Raw genomic sequence first — 12688 nt, 5'->3', positions numbered from 1 at the left:
TGCTGGTCGGCTTTCAGACATTTCTCACAGCCATGACTGCGAAGAGAGGAACCCAGCTGAGTCCGAAGCAAGGGTTTCTGAGGGACATGAACTACCTCTGCGACCTCCGAGGAGCGACACGCACCTCAGCTTCAGCTCACCGTTAGCAAGCCCCGCTTTCAGTGCTTTCCTCTGTTATTTCACTGAAGGTACTTGAGACACCTGTGATTTTCTCACACCGCATGACAGAGAACGCCACCGTGCCGATCCGTGCCGGGCAGCCCAGCGCCGGTCCGTCACTGTAGCCAGTCCCCGTCCCCGCCTCCGCCGGGAGCGGCTCGGAGCAATTCCCACGGCAACCCAGGCTCGACCCCCTTCCCAGACCCCGCCTCCCCGTCCCGCCCCTCGGCTCCCGGTAGGAAGCAGTCCGTGTGTAAACTCGACGTGTCCTGGAAGGTGCGTGCCTTTCTGTCCCTCGGCCGCCGAGCGCGATGCTGGACCCGTCCTCCAGCGAGGAGGAGTCCGATGAGCTTCTGGACGAAGAGCGGCGGGACGCGCTGTTGGCGGCGGGCGGGGGCTCCTCGCCGCGCTCGCTGCCGCCGCCGCCGCGGGACCCGCGGGGCAGAGAGGGCGGCGCGGGGCGGGCGGCGAGCCCCAGCCCCTCGGTGCTGAGCGAGGGCCGGGAGGAGCAGGAGCGGCTGCAACGGGAGGAGCGAGAGAAGCGGCTCCGGCTGCAGCTCTACGTCTTCATCGCCAGGTGCATCGCGCACCCCTTCAACGCCAAGCAGCCCACGGACATGGCCCGCCGGCAGCAGAAGGTGAGCCCGGCCCCGCCGCCCGCCCCGCTCCGTCCAGCGCCGCGCTCCGGCCCGCAACAGGTGGCAGCGGGCGGCGGTGCGGGGATCCCCGGCCCGGAGCGGGGCGACCGCGGCGGGAAACTCCGGGAAGTTTGCGGAGCGGCGCGGAAGTCCCCGGGGGGGTCGGGGCGCCCGGGGCCGCTGTGCGGCTGCAGCGGTGCCGCTGTTAGGGCACGGCGCGGGCACAGCCACCGCAGCGCCTCCCGCGCGCCCCAGCCCGAGCGCCCCTGAGCCGCTCCGCTGTCAGTGCGGCCGCGGTGTTGCGGCGGTGCTCCCGCTGAGCGGGAAACTGTTGCGTTTCCTGAATCCTTAAGTGCGGTCTGTATGCACAGAGCCGCTGAACGTTCCGGTTTTGATGAGAGCGGCCTTCTAGCGAGGGTTCACCAAATGTGCTCTGTCTCTCTTCCGTCAGGGACTGAGAACGAGCGGCGGTGGGGCAGGAATCTGTGTTGTAATGGTGCCACTTACTGAGCTACTGAATAGGCAGAATATTTAAAGTTTTGAAACAGAGCATTCAGTTTCCAGGGAACCACTTCAAGCACTCAGTTCTTGAAATGTTTGATCTAAAATCTTTGCATTTCTTTTACTTTCTGCTCAGTTCTGTAATGAAGAAAACAGCAATGAAGTGCCTATGTCACATTTCAGAAGGATATTGGCTGGTCGCTGTCAGAACTCAGTTCCCCTTAGCCTTAGTACTTTTATGTCCCTAAAGCTTGCAAAAAGCAATAGGAAATGTTTGGGGATGGCAGTTATCATGCCTGCTATAAGTGATTTGTGCTTAGAGAATCCTTTGACAAGTTAATGTGGTGGTAATAATAAGATTATTGCTGGAAGAACATTTTGATTTTATTAAGTTGCAGGTATTTAAACTGCAAAAGCTATTTAAAGATTTTTCATAAGCAGAACGCCAAAGAAAATCCCATAAAATTGGGATTCTGCCTTCCCCAGTGGGATTCCCCACCCCATCACAGTTTGAAGGGATGTCTGCAGGTCACCTCCTTACCCAACCTAGGTTGACACCAGCACCACAGCAGCTCATCTGTGTCTTTGTCCAGCAGAACCTTGAGAGCCTTCAGAGATGCAGCACCACAGCCTGGCTGTGGCTCGCACTGGTGCCCATCGCTCTCTTGCTGATGAGTTCTTTCTCCATCAGCCCCCAAGTCACAACCTGTGGCCATCAGCAGCAGGAAATGCTGAACAATGACTTCTCACTGAGCTTAGTCACTAAATATAAGAACTGCTTTTTAAAATTAACTTCAGTATTAATTATTCTTGTTAATAAGATTCATAAAAGGAGATTACTGATGTGTAGCCAATACAGAAATATGATGCTTGTGGCTGTAGCATAGAGCAGGTAACAGATTTATTGACAATTGACTTGGTACCTAAATTAAATGGTACTCTTGCTAATTTCTGCTTTTAAAAGTATTCTGACTTTTGGTTTTATTGTATGTAGGGACTTAGCTGCAAGACTGAGATGCTTTGTATTTGCTGGTTACAAAGCAATGTTCTTAAATAAGACATAAAGAAATTCTCTCTAGGAGTTGTAGTTCTCTCTGGAAGTAATGAAGTATACACAAGCATCTTTCCCCTTATCTGACAATCTGATGAAATACCCAGTGAATCACTGAGAACGAGGTGGCAGAACCAGCCCCGGTGTTTGGGAGTTCAGGACGCCCCATCCTGGCTGTGGTTGGCTGTGAGTCCCGTGAAGCAGCCCTCTTTGTGCTGCTGTTCATGCAGCACTGGGGCTCTGTGTCAGCTTCTCAGACAAGCTGTGCCCTGTGGTAAGACACTACAGGACATGTGATAGCTGGAGTCATATTCCATAGGGTACAAGTGCCGTGCTTTTTCCCGAATGAATCTTCTCAGAACCAGGGTGCTGCACAGATTGGGACTCCCTTCATCTCCTGCCCTTCTGTTTCACTCCTGCTGCTTGTGACGTGATGGCCATTCTCTGTGATGGGCAGAAGTTCCCATCCTGTGTTACAAGCCATTCAGTGCCATGTGTCCCATTAGCTAGCAGTGGCTAAGGGATCCAGGTGGATCCTGTTATGCTCCTGCTCCCAGCCCTGCCTGTCTCTGGTTGGGCACTCTTCTGCTTTTGTACCAGCAGTCTCTCTGATAACCTAAGAATAGTATCCACCCTGCTTGAGAGCAGAAGTAATTTGTTCTTTCTGCCAGTTCATTTGGCATATTGCTGAGCAAATATTGCAGAATGCCGTTTGCTTCTTTTTCAGTGTGGAACATATTATCCAGTAAGGGAATGAGATGGAATTCACATACCAAATATCCTCACTTGCATTGTAATGTCAGCAAGGAAATGGTTTACAATATGTTTGGCTTCTGATACTCTTGCTTCTGTATCAGATTAAAATGTACCACACAGTATCTCAAAACCATCATCATACTTAATGGGCTGAGTTATACTAATCAACATAAAGAGTTCTAAATGCAGGCAGTGTTTCACTCCTCTGTTGTCCTTTCTCATCCTTCTTTCTTCAGTGTAAGTAAAATTAGCTCAGCTCTATCTTCATACATAAGATTAGTTTAAAAAAAAACAACAACAACTTTAAGAGATCTATGACAATTTACCAGAGTCCATCAACTCTACCAGCTTGTTCTTAATGCCAAATCCAATGCAGCTGAAACCAAATATAGCTGAAACACATTCTTTGATATCTGACTGTATTCCTTCTGTGATCTATAAGGTATGTGATAGGAATACTCTTTTTTAACCATTCAGAGTTAGTTGGTGACCTACTTTTACTTCCTGTTTTGTGTTGTCTGTGAATAGATTTGGTGTATCATGGAAAAAAAAGCTCAATGTGGTTTCTCAAGTTAGCATAGCAGACTTGGCAAAGATGGAGTTAATTCAGCAAGGTATTAATCATGCTCCTAATAACATCTCTTCAGTAGATATTTATGGGCATTTGGCCATGCATTGTCAAGGTTTTTAGAGAAATATTAGTGCATCGATGCATTACATATCATGTTTTCAGCAAGTTAGGCTTGCCTGTCTTTGCTTTAAATAGGCTTTGCCACATCTTTGTAGTTTCTACTTCTTTAAAATGAATCTTCTAGAATATACTTCAGCGTCTTTCTTTTCTACCACTCCAGTCTTCTTTCTGTTTAGTCCAGCAAAGAGAAGCTGTAGTTAAGTAATGCCATTCCTTCTCCTTTTCCCACCCCAGCTGAATGGATCTCAAAGCAGTCAGCAGTCTCCAGTTGTCTTCAGAAATTTAATGGGGTTTAAATGACACAGTGAAGTGTGTTGTCTCTGCAGCTATTTTCAATCAAGATAAAACTGTGTATGTGAACATAGCACAGAGCCATTGTAGTTTCCACAGAAATAAAGAGGAGGCATTACTTTTGGAGGGACATAGGTATGTATTCAGTTTTATTTAGGGGTTAAAGGCAAGTTCTGCAAGTTACATTTCCTGGAGAAGGAAGTGGTAATGAACTGCTACAGTTAACTAACAATAACAAAAAGGTATTCATCCAGTGTGCTTCTTCCTCAAGGTCTTAAAATATACCCCAGTAATCAAGCAGTCACAGCATAGAAATCCAAGAGTGGGAGGGGAATAAAGCTCCTACTCTAAATGAGATTTCCTAATGCATGAAAGGCTTAGTACATCAAAGCTGATCATTCAAGTCTTGCTTTCATAGGTGATAAGTAGCAGAAGTGATTGAGCTGGCTGTTTAGAAATCATAACTCAATGAGGTTTACTTTCTGAATACATGTTGAGCTGTTTTCGCTCCATTTCTTCTCTCCACCTTCTCACCTGTGAGTATGTCATAGAACTGTAGAATCATTTGAGTTGGAAGGGACCCTGAAAGGATCTAGTCCAACTCCTCTGCAATGGACAGGGACATCTACAGCTCCATCAGGTTGCTCAGGGCCCCATCCAGCCTCACTTTGAATGTCTCCAAGGATGGGGCATCCACTACATCTCTGGGCAACCTTTTACAGCATTCAAAACAGTCAACTTCTTGTTAATACTCTAAAGTAGAGTAGTGATATTTAACCAATTACTTTCATCTGGACTTTGAGTTTGTTCTTTCCTGTTTCTAGGGCTTTACCTCTAAATAAGTGGTTACTGATATGTATTCACTAAATAATTATCAGGAAAATCACAGAATCATTTAAGCTGGAAGGTGACTCTGCATGTGGCAGGGGGGTTGGAGATTCATGATCATTGAGGTCCCTTCCAACCCTGGCCATTCTGTGATTCTGTGACCCATAAGGATCATCAAGTCCCAATCCACGCTCCACAAAAGAATCAGACTATAAGTCTGAGAGTGTTGCCCAAATTCTCAAACTGCAGCAGTTTGACATTGCATCCACTGCCCTGGGCAGCCTGTTCCAGTGCCTGACCACTCTCTGGTGCAGACCCTGTCCCTAACCCCCAGCTGCCCTCCCCTGGCACAGCTCCATGCCGTTCCCTCGGGCCGGGTCGCTGTCACACAGAGCAGAGCTCAGCGCTGCCCTCCGCTCCCTGTGAGGAGCTGCAGCCGCCATCAGGGCTCCCCTCAGCTCCTCTGCTCTGTGCTGAGCAAACACAGGAACCTCAGCTGCTCTTATATGTCTTTCCTTCTAGGCCACTTGCTGTCTTTGTAGTCTTCCTTTGGATATTCTCTAATAGCTTTTTGTCTTTTTTTGTACTATGTGACCCAAAACTGTGCACAGTATTCAAGGTGAGGCTGCACCAGTACACTTCAGAGTGGGAAATTGTTGGTTACAGGAGCAGACTTAATTCTTGGATAGTTCTGTTCTCAGTGCCTTTATTTCTCCTGTCCCAGGCCTCTCTTGTTCTTGGGTTTAAGCTGGCGATGTGTACCTACTTGCTGATTGACTGAGCATGTTTTGGGGAGGAAAAGTTGTCCCACGGCTTCTGAGCCTCCTTTATAAGATGCTTTTTTTTTTTTCTTCTTCTTTTTTTCTTCCCAGTGCTACGGTAGCAAGGAGAGTACATCCAAAACCATTTTTACTGGTAATTCTAGATGTGCTTCAGAGAATGAGCATAACAACAAAACTTGGTTATCTGGTCAAAATTCTGCTCGTGAGCTTTTCAGGAAGATGTCTTCCATTCATCTTCTCAACTTTTCTTTTACAAATCTTAAAGGTTTTTTTAGAGGAAATTTGTAGTCATTTAAAATCAAGTTTACTTACCTTCCCCCTTTCATAAATACTTTGGTAATACGTTGTCACAATTTATTAAGCAACGTGTATTTTGTTTTCAATCAAATTAGTGTGTTTGGGTAAGTCCTGTCAAAGCTCATTAAGATGCTGGCTTACACAGCTCTATACCTAGTAAGACTTAATTAAGATTATAAGAAACCAGTTCTTTTTACCCCAGTGAGAACTTGCTCCATGGGAAGACAGAATTCCTGTCTGCAATAGGAAGGTTGCTTGCTGTGGATGAATGGGTCAGCTGCAACTGAAGAAATAGTGAAGGCTGGTGAGTGAAACAGCCTTCTGGTTACCAGCACCACTTCAGAAGTGACAAGCCCTCTGTGATGTGATTTAATCCTAATCTTTTCTGGTGCCCAGACAGCTGATGAACGTGGCTTGGCCAAAGCTGGGCAGTGTGCGGGGAAAACAAGCCTTTGGTAAGTGGCTGCATAATGAATGAGTATATAGGGACAGGATACAGACCTCATTTTATAATGCTGAAAAATTAATCAGTCTCTTCTTTTGCTTACTTTTTTTGTTTCCCCTGCCAATTTTAGCTGTAGATGTCTTTCAAATATTAGATTTCTTGATCATTTAAGGGATAGCTTTTAGTTTTTCTTTTCTGAATGAGTGATCTCAGGTTGCTGAGTTCTTTCTGTCACTCACATGGCTTGACAAGTGTGTTAACTCTATTAAGAAATACCTACTTAAACTCCTTGAGAAAGACTACTTATTAGTTTTTCTACAGGGAAGCTGGCAGAATGAGTTGGAGAAATCCACTGACTGCTGCCATCTCTGCAGGAATGGTACAAGGGAATTGGCTGGTCTCGCTGCCTGGCAGTTCTTGACTTGTTATTCTTGACTTATATTTTGTGCATCTGAACTGTTGGTAATTGGTGACAGAGAAGCAGAAACAACAGATCTGCTGTTCTTGTCCGTACAGTTTTCTCCGATGCCATCTGAGAAACATATTCATTGCTGCTGTAGAGGAATAAAGCTGGTAAAAATATTATTTTTACCCTCCAAACCATATTGCTTTCCCTGCATCTGGATAAAGGCAATATGTCACTATATAATTACCACATACTTGTCTTTAACTGGAGAATACTGCCAGCACAGAAAATACTTACTGCTTGCCAATAGACTATTTGCTATTTGCTGAATGAAGTATTTCTTATAAAAGCAGATTTGCCATTCCCCTTCTCCTTCCTCCATTTGTATGATTTCTGGTACATTTCATGCTCTGGGGCACAACTCACCAGCCACATCACCATTTGCTTACTAATTAGACTTATTTCCTGTCTGGCTTTGCACCATTTCTTCTTAATATTGGTGAATGCCATCCTGAAATTGTTTTCTGTAAATATTCTTTTGCATTTTAAATGTATCTCTGTGTACGTGTCATACTTTCCTATTTTGCTTCTTTTTTATGTGTAGATTTCTATTGCTTTGCTAGCTCGACACGTCTCTGTTTCCTACTGCTTCTCTTTTATTTGTGTGCTGGCTGGAAGTGGAAAGCTAACAGCTCAGGGACAGCACTTGCTCCCCATTTATCCACCCAGGAGGAGGCTCTGCAGCCAGGCAGGATGCGCTTCCCTCAGCGAAGGTGCGTGGCTCTCCTCTCCCAGTTGAGGGGCTTGGGTTAGGGTGCTGGTCTTTGTGCCTTGACTTTGGTTCTGTGTTTAGCTGTACTGAGCCCCAGTTAATATATTGCTCTATCCAAACTGGGTGCCAACCTCTCCAAATTTCTTTAACTTTTGAATCTATTCATCTCATTTTCATACAGTTTTTTTGGTGCAAAAATTGCAAAGAATGCCGACTGGATTTATTTTCCAGCTTACTCCTCCTGCTGCCCACTGATGGCTGTGGCACACTCAGCACTGGAAATGACTTGTTTTTCAGCTGCTCAGCATCTGCTGAACTCTCATTCCCTTTGCCTGGTGACTACCTCCAAAGCCTGCTTCTGCCTGGAAGTGCTGGCACTGCACTGAAAGCAGCCAGCTCTTGCGAGCTGCAGTTTATTCCCACAGGTTTTGGAATAGCAGCTGTGAAAAGTCAGTTTTCAGTTTGTTGCTGTGTGGGGGAAACTGAGCAGCAGGAGAGGCAGAGCGTTTGTATGTGGGTACCAGGCTGCATCAGCTTAGGTTTGTGTTTTTAAGGTTATTTTCTGAGCCCTAAGCACTGAAGGCTTTTTACTTATTTATTTTTTTTTCTTTAAGGTTCTCTAGAAGTTGATGGTTCTTTATAAGAGAATTTGTTTCTGGTTCTTATTTTGTCAAGGAGATAAAATATATACCTCTCTTCAGGCATGGTTACTGTATGAGTAAGTTTAAGAACGTTCTTGAGTGCTCTTCCTGTCAGGGAGAAGAAAAGCATTAATTAACAACACTGTGAAGAATGGGCAGACCTTCAGCGAGCACTTTGTAAAATCCATGACCTGAAGAAAAAAATATTAGGAAAAGAGAAGGTGATTGAAGAAGAATCTTCTTCCAGATCTGTTTCCATTTTTATTTGCACGAAATTAAATAAATAAAAAGAATCAATCTCCAAGCAGTCTGTGCCGCATATTTATTTTGCTAGCTGTGCTGAGGAGCAGACCCAGTTTTGCTCATATATTCCTTTATTTATTCCTGAATTATGTATTCTGAGGCCTTGTTGCAGGGTATGGGCAGCTGTTTCTCCTACAAAAGTGCTCTAGGAATGTTTTGCCATTCCAGCTGCTTAATACATGCATTAGTGCTAAAATATTTATGTTGACCAGTTTATTTTGATCTACTTATGGATGAAGTATAAGCAAGGAAAAGAAATAAAAGGAGTAGTTATTTGGTACAGATCTGATATTAAATCATTGCAGCACTCGTGCAATGTGTTCCCCTCACTCTCCCTTCCTTCCTGCATTATCAATAAAGGCAGAGGACTTTTCAGTCCCTTACCAGTAGGAACTGAAGTGCAACAAATAGTGATATTGTTTGGAGACTGAAACTTCAAACTCCATCAGAAATTTTCATCTGGGTCTTGTAATCTTCAGCTCACATCTGCTGAGCAGAATAGGAATATGTTTGCCTGAGTGGGTACTCAGGTTCACCTTGTGATGACTTAGCACCAAATGCAATAGCATTCCAGTAACCACATGCATGGTTTATAAATGTAGGTTCAATGCGTACTAGTACATGGTTGATGAAATAATTATGAGCATTTTAGCATAAATATTAGAATGTGTACCACACAATAATTTCATTTATGTGTTTGTTTTCCTTCTCAGCACAATTCGGCTCCCAAATGGAATGGCTTTAATAGCATCGCTTGAGATTTTTAAGGTCCATTTCTCAAGTTGTCTGTCTTTTCCATCCTAGTTTTTAGGTACCATTCCTTAATGGTACCTAAATGGACTTTGTCCATAACTATGAATATTTGAAAATGATTAACCATGTTTCGCATGTATGAAACCTATGTTCTACCACTTGGAACTTTTTTTTTAAAGCCATTTTAGAAAAGTAATCTGGAAACTGAGTTCTAGTGAGATATGGATGTATACATAGATATATTTTGTTTGTGTTTCTGCAGATGAAATAAATTAAGAATGCCATTCTTACCTGCATAAGATGTGGGGAATTTTTGGTAGTAGAATTTGTTGTTATGACTTCTTTCTAAAGCACAAGGAAGGGCAGCAATACCCTGGAATAGAACTAGGTATTACCCATCGTATTTCCTTGATCTTCCTCAAAGTTGGAACAGTTGGATTCTGACAGTCTTTCTATTGTTTTTATATATGATGTTTCCTGTCTACAGACAGCAAGCTCTAAGAATTAGTATTGTTTATTTAAAGTGGCAACAAACTATTCAGATTTTCACTAAACCACTTGCTATTTAATGTGTTCTGTGTATTTAAAATCTAATGTATTAAGAACACATTAATTTGCTAACTACAGTTTTTAGTCTGGAATGAGTTTCAAGAGGTCACAGAGATGTGATAAAACCCATAAGCTGGCAGAAGCCTCCTTACCTGACCCTCTTGCTGTATTATAAGCTGTATCTATTACAAGTGCACTTAATTACGTGAAGCATCACACAAGGGAAGGAGGCTGCACAGGCTGGCAGAGTTCTTCTGATAGTCTAAAAAAATAAAGTCCATGTCTCACCCTGATCTCTGTGTTTTGCCATTCCTCGCTAGCTGATTTTGAGCTGATGTACATGATGACTGTCCAGTAGCTGTGAAAGAATGCCCCAGTGAGGTGAGTGGATTTCTTAAAAAATAAAACTGCCCCTGGAGGTAATGCTTCATTGGTAATGGCATCAGTGCCCACATCAACATTTCAGCCCAGGTCAATAGCACGCGTTAAAGTCTCTCTCTTTGTCCCCATTCAGAGTTGGATTTAGAGCACACAGGCGTGACTGTGGGCAAAGCTAAACAGTTGCATTCTGGAGCGCTTCCAGTTCTTGAAACCAGACTAATGATGGTCTTGAGGTAAAGATGCCTGAAATGGATTTAGGGTGAAGTTAAGTCCCCTGCATCAGCTTTTGCTCTGCAGATGCACTCTTCTTTTGTCGCACCACTCACTAGCGTGGAGCTGACTTTGGAGAGTCAGAAAGACTGAGAAATACAGCAGCTAGTACAAAGTCAGGAGAGAGAACTGGAACCTAAAGGAGCAAAACCACAGTCTCCTTTCTGAGCCAGTAAAGCAGGACCGAATATGCAATACAAACGTAAAAACTGTTGAAGTAACAAAGTAATACAGTCTTGCTGTGCCTGAAGTTAATTAGGGGCAATAAGCTGCCCCTAATTATTGAAAGTGGGGGATTCTCAGCAAAGCTGCCTGGGATACTAATTAAAAGAGCTGATTATAAGAAATGGAATGAATAATTAATGACTGGGAAATGATTTTCAAGAATATCTTCAGACAGCAAATAAAGTGCCCTTGGAAAATGTTGCAACACTGTGAGCCATCCACTGAATCTAATCCACCAGATAGACCTGAACTGATTTGCAGGAGGTTGTTATGCTTATGCTTTCTAGTGCTGAGGTGGGGATTAATGGAGGCAGAATGACAGATAGAAGAGTTTTTCCATTTTAATATCAAATACTCTTTGTTATGTTGGTTGTTTTTTTTTTTAATTTAATGTGTGACTTCAATGGAGCTTATTTATGAAATGTGCTGACATACTGTATTTCTTCCTAATAGTTGCCTTTGCAATAGTCTGCTGCTGTCAGAACTGAGCAAGTTTTTAATGCTTGGAGAGGACCTTTTGGATAGAATTATCTCTGTTTTGATTGTTAGCATGTGTATATGTGGCAACTGCTTGCTTTCAAGCGAATGGGCCACCAAATGAGCTGTAGCTTCCCTTTTCCAAGATCTTGAAAAAATAGCAGTCTGAAAACTGTAAATACTGTGTTTAAAAAACAAAAACAAAAAAAGGAAGACTTCTTTCTTGGGGAGAAAGAATCTAGCCAAATTAACGAGTTTTTACAAATTTTAAGCAGTTATTTAAAGGAACTAATCAGGGGTTAAGTTTCATTCAGGCACCGTTTGGGCATTTCTGCCTAATTGAGTGCTCTTTTAATTTATATCCTGAAATGTTGTAAATAGCTCTGTTCCTCAATTACTTTGACGTGTTTATAGAAATTTAGACAAAGCTATAATAGGTTGGGAACTGCACAGAACCCTGCATGTGATTTCCTGTGCCACTTCCAAGCATCTGCCAGGGTCTGAGGCTGAGGAGCCCAGGCTTAAGATGAAATGCCTGCATCCTCTGTCCTGTCCCCTTCTTGTCGGTAGCAAAATGCTTCTGAGCAGGATCCCTTTGGTTGTGTGAGGTTGTGTTATAACTCTGGGTACGTTCAGATAGTGGAAAGAGGGGAATGATGAGCTTGTGTACGCCCACAGAAAGAAAATCTATGGATACTGTCATGAGGAGTGGGGAATTAGTGCTTCATGGCATATTACTGCCTAATCTGTTTTACAGCAATTAAGCTCTATACCAAATAAAAGTCATTGAATATTGCTGCCTTTTCAGAAATATCTTTTTCCATTTATTGTTGTAAAACCTGCTAATTGCTATTTATTTTTCTAGGCCTTCTCCTCCTCCTACTGCCACCACCAGATACATACTTCTGTCTTGGCTCAGTCTGGCAGCTGTCTCATATAGAATGAAACTCCTAAACCTCATGATAGGGAAGCAAATATGTTCTTATGGCTTTTGCTAACAGTGCAGGTTTTTTTTTTTTTAATTAATATTGAGCTTTCAGGATTGATCGGATTCCTTGGGGCTAGCTCAGTGTGTCCTGTTGAATACAGTACACTGAATTTCTACTCTTCTGTTTCTACTCTTAGGTCTTGCAAACATAAGACTTAAATATCATATTTGTTGTTGTATTTGAGGACAGATTTGTACCATGGCTGCAGGAACTTGCTGTGGGTCAAAACATGGCATATGTCTCCCAGTGTGAAAGATAATTTTTGTAACTCGATTCAATTTATATTTTTTTCTACAGTGGGGAAAAAAGTACTTCCAATAGGAAAACAACTTTTCTAATTTTTCTATTAATAATAATAGCAAAAGCCAACAAAACCGTCATACTGCTGATCTGCACAGCTAGCTCTCTTGTTTTTCCTATGTTGACTTCAATGAGCAAGTAGCAGAGCTGTCACAAGCTGCTTTTCGGAGGAAAAAAATGTTT

General features: G+C 43.2%; 1 protein-coding gene across 7 annotated transcripts in view; it reads left to right on the top strand.

Moving 5' to 3' along the window:
* Positions 1-470: 470 nt before the first annotated feature.
* Positions 471-12688, top strand: part of CADPS2 (calcium dependent secretion activator 2) — a gene marked incomplete at both ends in the record, with an annotated part of 304052 nt that continues 291834 nt past the window's right edge. For all 7 annotated transcript variants that reach the window (XM_079548166.1, XM_079548165.1, XM_079548162.1 and 4 more), the window contains one exon: positions 471-797. In XM_079548166.1, coding sequence (XP_079404292.1) covers positions 471-797 — 327 coding nt within the window. The remainder of the gene's footprint in view (positions 798-12688) is intronic.

This window comes from Tetrao urogallus, assembly GCF_951394365.1.
Source record: "Tetrao urogallus genome assembly, chromosome: 1".
NCBI classification, from domain to species: Eukaryota; Metazoa; Chordata; class Aves; order Galliformes; family Phasianidae; genus Tetrao; species Tetrao urogallus.
The sequence above is the reverse complement of the archived record's forward strand: the minus strand, read 5'-3'. Positions and strand labels throughout refer to the sequence as shown.